The following is a 15,675-nucleotide window of genomic DNA, read 5'->3' as shown; positions in this document are numbered from 1 at the left end:
AGGATAAAGACAGGTCTTTTGATAACAGAAACCTGAGTAAGATTGTGCCCCCCTACAAAGCTGGGGATGACATCCATAAATGGATAACTGCAATGGAGAGAGCCTGCAGAGTACAGCAGATCCCTCAGGAGCAGTGGGCAGCAATCTTGTGGCTCTCCTTTGAAGGTAGAGGCCGAGACAGACTCCTCACAGTTAGTGATGGGGATTCTAGAAACTACCTGGTCCTGAAGAGTGCTCTGATTGATGGGTTAGGCTTAACCACTGAACAGTACAGGTTAATGTTCAGAGATACCCAGAAGACACAGACTCAGGACTGGTCTGAATTTGTTGAGTGTGCCACTAAGGCTCTGGAGGGATGGTTGCTGGGAAGCAAGGTTACAGACTATGAAGGATTGTATAATTTGCTGATGAGAGAACAAATTTTAAATAATTGTCAGAACCAGCAGTTGCATCAACATTTGGTTGACTCAGATTTGACCTCTCCCCAAGAATTGGGAAAGAGGGCAGATAAATGGGTAAGAACCAGAGTTAAGCAAAAGAACCAGAACCAGAACCAGGGTGGTGACCAGAAGAAAACAGACCAGAAGGGGGGAGAGCAGAAATCTAAAGACCAGAAGTCTTCAACAGGGCCCCAAACTGAAACAGAGGGTGGGCCCCAAACTTCCAAGAAGAAGAAGAAAGAAGGTCAGAAGAAACCCTGGTGTAAAACTTGTAAGAACACCTCTCACTGGACAAGTGAGTGTAAAAAGGGTGGAGCCCCCAGCACTGCAGCCCCTAAGGCAACTGCACCCACTAGTACAGCTAGCAGTGCTGGTCCACAAGCCAAGGGGGTAGTGGGTATCACCTTGGGAACTGAAGGAGATTCTGACCTAGTTAGAACCCTTACACAGGCTGTTCTGATTTGTGAAGGGGACATAGATTTGACCCCTGACATAAGTCCCAGTAACCTGGGCAAATACAGGCAGACGCCTTTGATTAATAACAAAGTGGCTCAAGCTTACAGGGACACATGTGCCAGTGTCACTATGGTGAAAATTACAAAAAACAATTTGATGGACAGAATGTAGATCAATGTCTTACATTCACCCCAGTACAAGGATCTGGGCCTAAATCCATCGTTTTTTGCACTCCACACCACCCTGGGTCAGATAATGGTTTTATGCAAATCAGCTCTGACCCTGTGCCCCATGGGAACAGTCCAGTCCGAACTACAACAGCCATATCTTTCCCAGACCGGAATCAAGCATCCGAGGACCGGACCGGACCGGTTTCGAGGTAACACCTCTCATCAGCCCGGATAGCTTGACTCCAGTGGTGTGGAGGCTCTGGGACCCACGTCTGAGCTACCCCAGTACACTCAGGGAGAAAATTACAAAAAACAATTTGATGGACAGAATGTAGATCAATGTCTTACATTCACCCCAGTACAAGGATCTGGGCCTAAATCCATCGTTTTTTGCACTCCACACCACCCTGGGTCAGATAATGGCTTTATGCAAATCAGCTCTGACCCTGTGCCCCATGGGAACAGTCCAGTCCGAACTACAACAGCCATATCTTTCCCAGACCGGAATCAAGCATCCGAGGACCGGACCGGTTTCGAGGTAACACCTCTCATCAGCCCGGCTAGCTTGACTCCAGTGGTGTGGAGGCTCTGGGACCCACGTCTGAGCTACCCCAGTACACTCAGGGAGAAAATTACAAAAAACAATTTGATGGACAGAATGTAGATCAATGTCTTACATTCACCCCAGTACAAGGATCTGGGCCTAAATCCATCGTTTTTTGCACTCCACACCACCCTGGGTCAGATAATGGCTTTATGCAAATCAGCTCTAACCCTGTGCCCCATGGGAACAGTCCAGTCCGAACTACAACAGCCATATCTTTCCCAGACCGGAATCAAGCATCCGAGGACCGGACCGGTTTCGAGGTAACACCTCTCATCAGCCCGGCTAGCTTGACTCCAGTGGTGTGGAGGCTCTGGGACCCACGTCTGAGCTACCCCAGTACACTCAGGGAGAAAATTACAAAAAACAATTTGATGGACAGAATGTAGATCAATGTCTTACATTCACCCCAGTACAAGGATCTGGGCCTAAATCCATCGTTTTTTGCACTCCACACCACCCTGGGTCAGATAATGGCTTTATGCAAATCAGCTCTAACCCTGTGCCCCATGGGAACAGTCCAGTCCGAACTACAACAGCCATATCTTTCCCAGACCGGAATCAAGCATCCAAGGACCGGACCGGTTTCGAGGTAACACCTCTCATCAGCCCGGCTAGCTTGACTCCAGTGGTGTGGAGGCTCTGGGACCCACGTCTGAGCTACCCCAGTACACTCAGGGAGAAAATTACAAAAAACAATTTGATGGACAGAATGTAGATCAATGTCTTACATTCACCCCAGTACAAGGATCTGGGCCTAAATCCATCGTTTTTTGCACTCCACACCACCCTGGGTCAGATAATGGCTTTATGCAAATCAGCTCTGACCCTGTGCCCCATGGGAACAGTCCAGTCCGAACTACAACAGCCATATCTTTCCCAGACCGGAATCAAGCATCCGAGGACCGGACCGGTTTCGAGGTAACACCTCTCATCAGCCCGGCTAGCTTGACTCCAGTGGTGTGGAGGCTCTGGGACCCACGTCTGAGCTACCCCAGTACACTCAGGGAGAAAATTACAAAAAACAATGGACTGTTCCCATGGGGCACAGGGTCAGAGCTGATTTGCATATCGCCATTGTCTAACCCAGGGTGGTGTGGAGTGCAAAAAACAATGGATTGGGCCCAGATCTTTGGACTGGGGTGAATGTGTGACATTGATCCACATTCTGTCCATCACCTGTTTTGTTTGCAATTGCCGCCATAAGTGCGCTGGGGATGCCCAGACGTGGGTCCCAGGCACTCCACACCACTGGAGTCAAGCTAGCCGGGCTGATGAGAGGTGTTACCTCGAAACCGGTCCGGTCCTCGGATGCTTGATTCCGTTCTGGGAAGGACATGGCTTTTGTAGTTCGGACTGGACTGTTCCCATGGGGCACAGGGTCAGAGCTGATTTGCATATCGCCATTGTCTAACCCAGGGTGGTGTGGAGTGCAAAAAAACGATGGATTTGGGCCCAGATCTTTGGACTGGGGTGAATGTGTGACATTGATCCACATTCTGTCCATCACCTGTTTTGTTTGCAATTGCCGCCATAAGTGCGCTGGGGATGCCCAGACGTGGGTCCCAGGCACTCCACACCACTGGAGTCAAGCTAGCCGGGCTGATGAGAGGTGTTACCTCGAAACCGGTCCGGTCCTCGGATGCTTGATTCCGTTCTGGGAAGGACATGGCTTTTGTAGTTCGGACTGGACTGTTCCCATGGGGCACAGGGTCAGAGCTGATTTGCATATCGCCATTGTCTAACCCAGGGTGGTGTGGAGTGCACAAAAATGATGGATTTGGGCCCAGATCTTTGGACTGGGGTGAATGTGTGACATTGATCCACATTCCGTCCATCACCTGTTTTGTTTGCAAGTGTCACTATGGTGACACCTAACTTTGTGGACCCTGGGCAATACATGCCAGGTGATAATTACCTGGTGACCAATGCCAGCAATGTCACTACTACACATAGTGTGGCACTTGTTAACTTTTCCTGGGGAGGGGTAACTGGCCTAAAAAGAGTTGTGGTTAGTGCTGATCTCCCAGTAGAATGTTTGTTGGGCAATGACCTGGAGAACTCTCTATGGTCAGAAGTTGAGTACAGGACTCATGCAGAGATGTTAGGGATATCATCACATGTCCTTGCTGTGACCAGGTCACAGGCCAAAAAGTGCCTCTCTGAACCTCAGGTCTTGGATCCTGGAACAATGGACCAAGCACCTTCCAAGAAGAAGAACAGGAGGGTTAAGGCTATGCCTTCCCAACTGCCTGCAAGTGAGGATCAAGCTTCACAGGAAGCTGGTCTTGAGACCCCTGAAGGAACTGTCTCTGAAGAACTTGAACCTGATCAGGTTGAGTTTCTAGGGACAGGGGGACCTTCTAGGGCAGACTTGGGGCAGGCTCAGTTAACCTGTCCTTCTCTTGAACCCCTCAGACAGCAAGCTGCTGCTGAGGCTGCTGGGAATGCTCAAGGTACCCATAAAGTTTATTGGGTACCTTACACAGAGGGTAGAGACCCCAAGCCTGGTGCAACCAGGAGGTTGGTTATACCTCTGCAATTTAGGGGTTTCCTTCTCACCTTGGCCCATGATATTCCTTTAGCAGGACACTTAGGCCAGAATAAGACCTGGGACAGGCTTGTCCCTCATTTTCACTGGCCTCACATGTCTGAAGACACCAAGGAGTTTTGTCACTCCTGTGAAACCTGCCAAGCCAGTGGTAAAGCAGGTGGAACAACAAAGGCCCCCCTAATACCACTACCTGTGGTGGGGGTTCCCTTTGAAAGACTGGGGATTGATATTGTAGATCCAATGGATCCCCCTACAGCATCTGGGCACAGATTCATACTGGTGGTAGTGGATCATGCCACCAGGTACCCAGAGGCAATTCCACTTAGGACCACAACAGCTCCTGTTGTGGCCAGGGCCTTACTTGGAGTTTTCTCCAGAGTGGGGTTTCCTAAGGAGGTAATATCTGATAGAGGTGCCAACTTCATGTCAGGATATTTGACAGCTATGTGGAAGGAATGTGGTGTCAACTACAAGTTCACCACTCCTTATCATCCACAATGTAATGGGCTTGTTGAGAGATTTAACAAGACCCTAAAGGGCATGATTAAAGGATTACCTGAAAAGCTCAGGCGAAGATAGGACATCCTACTGCCCTGCCTTTTGTTCGCTTACAGAGAGGTCCCTCAAAAGGGGGTTGGCTTCAGCCCCTTTGAATTGTTGTTTGGGCACCCTGTAAGAGGACCCCTGTGTCTGGTGAAGGAAGGATGGGAGTTACCTCTCAAAAAGCCTAAGCAAGACATAGTGGACTATGTACTTGGTCTCCGCTCCAGGATGGCAGAGTACATGGAAAAGGCATCCAAAAACCTTGAGGCTAGCCAAGAATTACAGAAAGCTTGGCATGACCAAAAGGCTGTCCTGGTTGAGTTTCAGCCTGGACAGAAGGTATGGGTGTTGGAGCCAGTGGCCCCAGAAGCACTCCAAGACAAATGGTCTGGACCCCATACAATTCTGGAAAAGAAGGGAGAGGTTACCTACTTGGTGGACCTAGGAACTCCCAGGAGCCCCCACAGGGTGCTCCATGTAAACAGATTGAAGGCATATGTCAGCAGGGAAGACATGGGCTTGCTCATGGCTACAGATGAGGGACAGGAGGAAGAGAGTGACCCTCTCCCAGACCTGCTCACTCAGAACCCTGAGGATGGCTCAGTTGATGGTGTGGCCTTAGGTGGCAGCCTCACTGAACATCAGCAACATGACTGCAGACAAGTTCTACAGGCATACAGGCATATGTTCTCATTGACACCCAGTCAGACTAACTGGTGTACCCATGTGGTGGACACTGGTGACAGTCTTCCTGTAAAAAGCAAGATTTACAGGAAACCTGACCACGTCAGGGACTGTATAAAGACTGAGGTGCAAAAGATGCTGGAATTAGGTGTCATTGAGCCTTCAGAGAGCCCCTGGGCTAGCCCAGTGGTTCTGGTCCCCAAACCTCACACCAAAGATGGCAAGAGAGAGATGAGGTTTTGTGTGGATTACAGAGGACTCAATGCTGTCACCAGGACAGATGCACACCCTATTCCAAGGGCAGATGAGCTCATTGACAAGTTGGCTTCTGCCAAATATTTGAGCACATTTGACTTGACAGCTGGCTACTGGCAAATCAGGTTATCTGAGGAGTCTAAAGCCAAGACAGCATTTTCTACCCCTAGTGGGCATTATCAGTTTGTGGTGATGCCCTTTGGTTTGAAAAATGCACCTGCCACCTTCCAAAGGTTGGTGAATCAAGTCCTCACTGGGTTGGATGACTTTTGTGCAGCTTATCTGGATGATATTGCTGTCTTTAGCTCCACCTGGGAGGATCACCTGGTCCACCTGAAGGAAGTGCTTGAGGCTCTGCAGAAGGCAGGCCTCACTATCAAGGCAACAAAGTGCCAGATAGGGCAGAGCAAGGTTGTATACCTGGGCCACCTTGTAGGTGGAGGCCAAGTTCAACCACTGGAGAGTAAGATCCAGACCATCAAGGACTGGTCCCCTCCAACTACCCAGACTCAGGTCAGAGCTTTCTTGGGCCTGACTGGGTACTACAGGAAGTTTGTTAAGAACTATTGGTCCATTGTGACTCCTCTTAATGATTTGACATCTAAGAAGATGCCCAAAAAGGTTCAGTGGACAGAAATCTGTCAAAAGGCATTTGATGACCTGAAGAAGGCGATGTGCTCTGCACCTATCCTGAAGAGTCCTGACTACTCAAGAGAGTTCATTGTCCAAACAGATGCTTCTGAGTTGGGAGTGGGAGCAGTGCTTTCACAGCTTAATGTAGATGGCCAGGACCAGCCCATTGCTTTTATTAGCAGAAGGCTGACCCCCAGAGAGAAACGTTGGTCAGCTATAGAGAGGGAGGCCTTTGCTGTGGTGTGGGCCCTGAAGAAGTTGAGACCATACTTATTTGGCACTCACTTCAAGATTCAGACCGACCATAAGCCCCTCTTATGGCTTAATCAGATGAAGGGTGAAAACCCCAAACTACTCAGGTGGTCCATTTCCCTACAGGGGATGGACTTTACAGTGGAGCACCGCCCAGGGACTGACCATGGCAACGCAGATGGTCTCTCCAGGTACTTCCACTTAGAACATGAAGACACAACTGGTCAAGGTTAGTCTAATGTCCCTGCGTTTGGGGGGGGTTGTGTAGGAGAGTAGGGTCTGCTATCCTATGGTCACCCCAAATTTTTGCTTTTTGCTTCACTGGTTTATGACTTAATGTGGCTGTGGGCCTGCTAATCAGACCCACAGCCTGCTGTTCTCTCTCTAAATTACTGCCAATGCACTTTAGGTGCATTACGAATTGGAACTGGTTCACCTTGTTGGCCCCTGTAACAGTGTACCCTAGGTACCCAGGGCATAGGTGTTTCCAAGGCCTACCAGGGGCTGCAGCATGTATTGTGCCACCCCTGGCCTGGCCTCCATATTTGACACAACTGGCTGATCACTCAGCTGGGGTAAGTTGGTGTAATCACCTCTTACTTAGATGTAGTATCCCTATATCTAACTTTAAACTGGACACATATGTTCCTATCAGCCACTCCTATGGAAGGCCTCATCAATCCTGGAGGCAGAGTGCTTGGAAATATGTGAGATGGTGCTCTAGCATGAGCTGAGCCTGTTTGCAGCTGTCGGGAACCACTCCCTAAGCTGTTCCGGGATATTGCCATACCATATACTCTTAAGTGCATTATAATCCTCGCGGTTAAATGCTATCTTTGGTTTGGCTTTATCAAAACATGTCGAGTAAGGTGTCATACGAATTGGAATACTATCCCCTCGACAGTTCTGTCGACGGGGATAGCATTCCACCCTTCTAGAGGGACACGACATGTGTGTAGCCTTAACCCCGGTTAAAGTTAACCAGAGCCTCAGCATCACAAAATGGATGCTGCCACCACAGACACGAGTCTGGCCTCCTGCTGCTGACCGAAACTCGGCAGATGGTGGCCTGGACAAAGGGTTTCCTGCCTTGGGAGGTGCGAGCACCACCCCAGACAGGGTTTTGTGTATTGGGTAGGACAGGGCTGAATAGAATCAGACATGCCCGGGGCACACAAGGTGTCCCCGTGCATAGGCCAGTCCAAACCGGTCCTGGGACTTTCCAGACCCAGGCCTGGCGAGGAGCTGGACAAAGGAAAGGGGGTGTAACCGCCCCCCTTCCTGGTTCCTCCCAGAGGAGGGACCTAGTAGGTGATCCTCCCCTCAGATTGGGAATAAGAGTGGGAGCAGTGCCATTGCACAGCAGATCATCCTGAAATCAACTTTAAACAAGAAGAAGGCTGGACTTCGACAGTCTGCTGCACAGAAGACTGAAGAGAATCTCCCTTGTGGCCTAGGAGTGGCCACCCTGTGAATACAGGCACCAACCAGCAACTCGACGTCTGCTTTGCCGCCGCCTCCCGCCGGAGCCCGAGCCCAGAGCCCGACAAGAACCAGACTCCCAGACCTCTCAGAGCCCGATCCACAGTCCCTGCAAAGAAGGGACCCGTGGAGGCACCGAGTGACGTGGGACCGGACCTTTTGGAAGACACTCGACAAGCTGACTGCGCAGCATCTGAGGCATCCTTGACATTGTGCTTTGAGGACTTAGAACCCCCACCACCGAGCAGCCCTTGCACCGAAGAAGAGCCCTCCAGCATCTCCACGATCTGCGTGGGGCCCTTTTGCATTGTGCCACTCGACGCGCCATCCCGGCCACTAGCCACGTGGTCAGCGGCCATCTTGGCAACGAAACTGACAAACTACACAGCGGGTCTGGATGCTCCAGACTCACCCAAGCTCCTGTGAAAAGGAGCACTCGCTCTGACCTTGCTGGTCTGAGTGTTAAGCATCTTTCAATTCCTGCGTGGCTTGCATTAGCCAAAGCCTGTTTGCTTCGATCAAGTTGCCGACACCGCCAACAGCGAGAAGCCTGCGTGGGACAGCTCGTGACCGACTCCTGGACGTCCTCGACCCCCGGTGTCCACTTGGCTGCAGAGAGAAGCTACACGACAACGCCTGTTTGCACCCGACATCGCCTGGTTCCAATCTGGTTCCATGGTAGTCACTGGCTAGTGACTTTGAACATTGTCCCCTCTGCTTTCAGGTTTTCACAACTTCAGATCCACCCTTGGATCCACCGGAACTCTTCACATCGAGCCGCCTGCAGCATCTTCAGCTCCAAGCACCATCGACCAGCGTGACGAAACCCGACACTACTTCGACCCTGTGCACCCGCTTCCTGTGGGTGAGGTAACTCAGCTCCGCCGGTGTTCCTACACTGGTACACATCTCAAGGGCCTGTGTCTTAAGTTTCAGCGTTCTAGGTCACTCGGAAGGTTCCTAACTATCTAACTTTGTACTTTTTACGCACCTTAGACTTTACATTGGAAAGTGCCTGCACTTTGAACACTGCACCCGAGTCCCGCGGGCCTTTCCCGACTTAATAATTGCTAGTCTCGAATAGCTCCAGCGATTCCCAAGGCCCTAGGCCTGTTCCCTTTCTGATTGGTATCTCTTATACCACTTTCTTAGTATATGGTTTAGGTGGCCCCTAGGGCTCATCCATATTGTGCAACTTTTGTGTATTTTAAACTGTCTTGTGATTTAACGTTTGTGCTTCTGTGCTCATAAAGAGTCCAGGGGATTTTATGGTTAATAAATCAATATATATTTTCAATATATATCTGTGTGGTGTCCCTTTCATTTGGTATTCAAGGGGGTTGTGTATGGTAATACAGCTGGCTTCACATGCCTTTCAGAGTTTAGCCTAAGACTGCTTTGTCCACGTTACCACTAGGATAACTGGTCTACAAGGTTGAATTACAACCAATCATCATAAGGGTTGCTTGGCATGGTACAAAGTGATCACTAGAATTAGTGAGCATTTTATACCAGGCCAACTTCTCACAACCGGGACTAATTCTTTTACAAATTTGGTACTGCTCAGTAGTGATAGTTCAAATATGATTGTGCCAATCAATGCCACTCCTCTGTGTGAACTCATGCGGCTCTCCTTTAAATCAATGAATCAGTCTGGAGGAACCACCTTCGTAGGGAACCTCTCCCACTGTCCAGTGGTTTATACAGTTTTAACCGTTACTATAACCATGAATGACTCTTAGCTTGTATTTCGATTACGTCTATGATGCATCCTGTACAATGCCGGAACCAATGGAATTCGAATACTCTTTAGTCGAGAACAAAATTAAAAAAATTGTTGCAAAACCTGCTAAGCTATTTTGAAATTGAGATAATAAAGTAATTGTTTTAGCGGGTAAAGCATGGAAATATGACTATTTATTTGAACCTTTTCAGGAGCAGGCGATTTCCAACCCAAGCATCCACTCCCACAAGAGTGAAGAACATGCTCAACTCTACCGCAAGTACATGTTTGCACCCTCGCCAGACCTCCCTGAAATAGTGTACAGTTACCTCAAGGAAAAGGTGAGCTGAGGATGAGTTGTAAAGGGCAGATGAGGGAAATCAAGAGAGGTGTAAGACAAAAGGCACATTTGCCTGTGGTGCAGTCCAATTCATTTGAGTTTTTGAATAAAATGATAAGTGTGCAGCACTTCCTGGGACTCCCAACTTGCAAACCACAGCACCTTTCCTTCCCATAACAGACTCCACAGGCCCCACATTAGGAATAGAATGTCCCTTCCAAACCCCTCCTTTAACTTTCTTAATTCTTCTCATTTAGTAACACTTATTTCACATTTTTCGTACCCTTACCACCAGGGACCCTCAACTAGTATTTCCAATTTACAACCTGCGTGGAGAGAGATATTGAGTACCTTTGTGAAGATCTCCACCCAGATAAGACGACAGAGGTGGAAGCGCAGGTCTCAGGTGATAAGGTTCTGATTTGCATCTTAATAGCACATGAGTAGTACTACTTTACATACTACAAAATGCAGATGGGAATCAGTCCTAACCTAGGAAGTATTTAGTGTGTGTAGAACTTTCACAGCTCTGTCATTAAGGTCGAAGGGCAAATAAAAAGGAAAGAAACTTCATGGAATGTTCTTTTTTCTATCTTCAGAGACAGCCCCCCTTTGCTCTTGTAGCTGATGTCGGCTGCGGCTCCGGACAGAGCACTAGAGGCCTGGCACCATACTTTCAGAAAGTGGTTGGAGTTGATGAAAGCAAAGCTCAGATCTCAGAAGCAAAACAAAACACCCTGGGCTCCAACATTTCTTACTGGTAAGTCCAATCTTCCGATGAAATCAAAGTGCTATAAATAAATGAAAGTATAAATGGCATATTTGGAATTGGGTGGATGCCAAACGTCGCCCAAGAAGTTGCAGATGTCCTGTCCACCCTATTACGAGTGCATTGTTGTCCATGGCATTTTAAATACCACAGACAGGACATCCGCCACTTTTTGGAGGATGCCTTGCTCTGCAAAACACTGAATACAAGCTCAAGTTCTCTCACCGTAGTACATGTATAGCTTAGAAATTGACATATATATATATATATATATATATATATATATTTATATATATATATATATATATATAATATGATAGATAGACAATACGTTATATTTTCCCATCATTTTAGTCACATTGTCATATAAGTCCCACCAAAAGCTTTGTGATGCACCAGCTCTTTCCCTTTTCCCTTATTCCAACATGTCATTTCATGGCATGCGAATTTGAATATAGAGGAAGATGAGCATATATTATTTGGAAGGCATCCGCAACGTATTTCAGCAGTTTTTCTTGCTGCAAAAGATTTATTTAAACATTTTTATATGATTATTTGCACCCCACGTTAAGCACGATAGGCACTTTTCTTGAAAAAAAGCATGGTGAAATCTGTCTGACCTCTGGTATTTTACGACTATCTGTAGATGGCTTTTAAAACATGTTGAACATCTGTTATTATTTTGTCTATGTCTATGCCTGGCAGGTCATGTGGTGCGTTTACGTATTGTACTTGCACGTTAAAAATGCACTGAAATTGCACTACGACATGTCATGTTAACAAGGCTCTATTGAGCTGAAACGCTTCATGGTGACAAATAGAGTAAAGTAAAACAATCTTAGCACTTACATCGGGTCTGTGTCCATCTTTTCGGTGTGGATTTAGACGAGTGTGGAGAAGAAAGTGATATAATAGACCGTCTGGTTCTACGCGGTCAAACACGAATCCCTGCTCCATTCTGGACAACGTGCTCTGTGGAACAATGCTTCCGGGTTGCCTGGAAGCACTACGTCCAACAAAGGAACTTGTGCGTCTGACCCCCCAGAACCCATTATTCTCCTAGCGCCCTGTGAAGATCGGTGAAAACCAAGTCGGAAGACTCAGAAGAAACAGATTGATTCAGGTAGAACGACAGGGTATTCTGGGGTGGGGAATTGTGCGCTAAACCAAGGCGAGCTGGATTATACAGCGTGATGCTTTGAAACAATATTGAAATGTGTTACCTCCAAAAGGTCGGCTGACATGGTGCGGGAAAGAGAGGTGGCTGTGATGGAAATGTTGTCTGACACTCCTACGGCCACCTGCAGCGCCGGATTAAATGAAAGCACAAGTATAACTGAAACTAATTTGGTTAAAAACAAGTTTAAAATATTAGAAAAAAAGATACGTATGGAACAAAGCAAATAGTGGGAGTCAAGATCGATGTTGAAAGAATCCCTCAAGGCCTTAGGATCTTAACTGCCCCTACATATGAGGATCCAAACCCAGACCTCATGCGTGAATGGGCAGAGTGTAATCTAGAATCTTCACGCAAACTTATCCTGATTTTGATAAAATATGCGGACATTGACCGGGCACGCCTACTAAAAGAAATGGATGACTTGAATGAAGAACTGGATAAATTAGATGAGATGGATGAAATCCTTACACTACGTAAGGAAATGGCAATGAGACTCAAAAAAGAGGAAGAAAATATCAAAGAACGGAAAGCCTATACATTTTTAAGAGATAAGAATGACTACGATCTAGGGCAAATCTTTCCATTTGCCAAAAAATATGACGCGCTTCGTGTTTTCAAACTCAAGAACCCATCAGGTGCGCCCAATGTCGTATTAAATCCTACATCAAGAAAAGTAGGGGCAACCAATGAGACAACATATTTGGATCTCAGTTTCACAGGGGGGAGTGAGTCAGAATCAGAAATGAGACACCCCAGAGAGAACAACAAAAGGTCAAATCATCACCAGGTGAAGAGCTGAATTTTTTATGAGAAGACAAACGCTTCGTCCAAGTCCCCAAAGAAATTAAGCAGAACAATTGCAAACTACAGGAGAAGGCATAGGCACAAAGCAGGAAAGCACCGGAAACAACAACAAAAAAAGAGGTCGAAGATACTGGAAGAAGAGATAAACCAATCAACAGTAAACAACAAAACGTTAGTCAGCCTAACTGAAATGAAATTAACACCTAAAGAAACACGCATTTTAGGTCTCGGTCTTTCATACTGCCCTAACAATTTTTAATTATGCATCTACTAGGATGGACGACTACAAAGGGGTCAGAAAACGCAAGCTGAAAAAATTTTTTTGCTTCAGGGTGACAACACCCACATCCAACAGAAGGGAATGGATGAAGTTGTGAGTATACAATCCAACCTAACACAATCAGATCTTCCCTTTTTCCATGAACTGGAGGAACTATGGGATGATGAAACTAACCAACATCCCGTGACCAGTACATCCACAGATAAAACAACGAGCCGTGGGAGTATGAGGGTCAGGACCCCTTTCAAACCTATATCCACCTTCAATCCAATTGCTCCACGTGATGCCATTGATGTGTTCCACGAAACTGTTACATCAGGTATTAAAAAACTCAATATTTCAGTGCTTACGACACAAAGAAGATACAGCAGACAGGACCAACAATATTTTAGCCTGATTCAAAAATTACAAAAAAACAAAAATATAGTCATACGCAACAGTGATAGCGGTGGGATCATTGTTGACATGAACTACCCAAATGCTTCTCTCACAATGGTTGCCCAAATGCACACAGACTCACAGTGTGATTCTAGACAAGCAACACTATCCCTTGGACTTTACCAAAACACATTCACTAGTCTGGAAGTGGTAAGGTTACTGCACACATTCTACATATTTTAGTACTGCACCTAAGTGTGAAAGCCTGACTCGTTTTGCAAATGCATAAGCAATGCCTGGTTTCTAATTCTACCAGAACTTGAGAACAGGATAGGTTTTTAAGCAGTAACTTGCCAGTAAACACATGAAGTTACCAAATGATTCTGTCACAATGTTTGCCCAAATGCAGACAGACTCACAATGTGATTCTAGACAAACAAGACTACTCCCTGGACTTTAGCAGGAGAAACACATTACTCTTATTTAAAACAAAGGCACCACATACAACCCCTCACAAATTAATAACACACCTTTCAAATTGATTTGTAGATTAAGAAGTATGACAGTCACACACCAGATTTTCTCATACAGAATGTCTGTACTGCATTGCTCTTAGCAAAACCAAAACATGGCAAACTTTCCCTCCCATTCTGCACACATATACATGTAAATATCAAATCACATTGCTTCCCACATTAATTCAAAAGCTAACACACATTTCTATTGGTACACATTTCAACCCTTTCCAATTGACATACGTTTGAACCCTGCCCCCAATCTGCTTACTGCCTGTTACCATAGTAACAGTTCATGGAACACTCAACTGAGCACACAGGTCACTAGTTCAGCACACAATGTTGCTCATCCAAACAGCAAGTGTGCTTGGCAGCAAGTGTGCTTGACTTTTTTCAAAATATCAGCTTATCCTATGTAATGTTCCTGTCAAACCGTTTTTGTTAACCAATAAGAAACATGCTTTTAAAAAACAGAAACATACACCCTATGTTTCAGTCTAGAATGTTTGGCAATCAGCCAATCATTTCCTTTCTTTTTTCAAAACTGCATCTTATCCACCATTTTTATAAAAATATTAGTTGTCAAACTGCCCTTTCACATACAGACACCTTCTGAGTGCATCCAGACTTCCCTTCAAGATGCTTAGAATATGGATTGCGGGACACAGCTATATTTTCTGGATCCAAAGGTATGCAGAAAACAGAGGCATTGACAAAGACCTAGCTTTGCCAAATGTAGACATTAAATGGATTGGACAGAGAGGATTAAAGTGGCACCAATTGATGCCATTGGTTAAATCCTTGTTGCATCTCCAACACCCTGACCTCATAATTGTGCACTGTGGTGGCACTTTGACTGAGGTAGGTCTGGAAATGCTTTTGAAGGACACCTATGGAGATTTGATGTCACTTTTCCCCCAAACTGCCTTTGTCTAGTCTAACATATGCCAAAGACAGAAATGGAACTGTTCCAATCAATTTTAGCCACAGTTGAGAAGCCAGGAAACATGTCAATAAAGCTGTTTCTGCTTATCTCTGAGATTATAGGATGGGGTTCATTTGCCACAACAATCTGCGTTTCAATATGGATGGCAGAGATGGTGTACAGATGAGGGTAACAGAGTCTTCCACATCAACTTTAGGCTCCGCATAGGTACTTATTTATAGGTACCAAAAACTCTCAATAAACACAACAGCTCTTTTTAGAGCCACCCAAGATCTAAACACATAACCTTGATGTATATCTGAAAAATAGGACTTTTTTTTGCTTGGAGTCGCACACCCAATGCGATAGGAGTCATGCACCCAACGCGTTAGGAGTCGTGCACTCAACGCGTTCGGATTTGCGCACACAGCATGTGTACATCAGGGGGCCGCGCTGCGCGCCGTGCTGGGTGCACGACTCCCAATTTGACTGTAAAAAAAAACTAGCACCTATCACTAATTTCTATTCGCCCTGGGGACCCCAATGCCCCTATGTACCCAGCCGACTCCCCGCGTCCTTCGGGAGCCAGCACTTGTTTTTCCACATGGGGACATGCTAACATGCAGCTCCCCATGTGAAAAAGCAATATGGTTTGCATTTTGAAATAGAGAGCAGGTTTCCCTGCTCT

General features: G+C 46.5%; 1 protein-coding gene across 1 annotated transcript in view; it reads left to right on the top strand.

The window, feature by feature from the left end:
* Positions 1-15,675, top strand: part of LOC147731311 (uncharacterized) — a 96,282-nt gene that overhangs the window by 45,270 nt on the left and 35,337 nt on the right. Inside the window, exons 2-3 of the mRNA XM_086954180.1 lie at positions 10,009-10,137; positions 10,736-10,896. Of these exons, the coding sequence (XP_086810306.1) occupies positions 10,009-10,137; positions 10,736-10,896 (290 nt within the window). The remainder of the gene's footprint in view (positions 1-10,008; positions 10,138-10,735; positions 10,897-15,675) is intronic.

Source organism: Lissotriton vulgaris, chromosome 2_1 (assembly GCF_964263255.1).
Source record: "Lissotriton vulgaris chromosome 2_1, aLisVul1.2, whole genome shotgun sequence".
NCBI lineage: Eukaryota > Metazoa > Chordata > Amphibia > Caudata > Salamandridae > Lissotriton > Lissotriton vulgaris.
The sequence above is the reverse complement of the archived record's forward strand: the minus strand, read 5'-3'. Positions and strand labels throughout refer to the sequence as shown.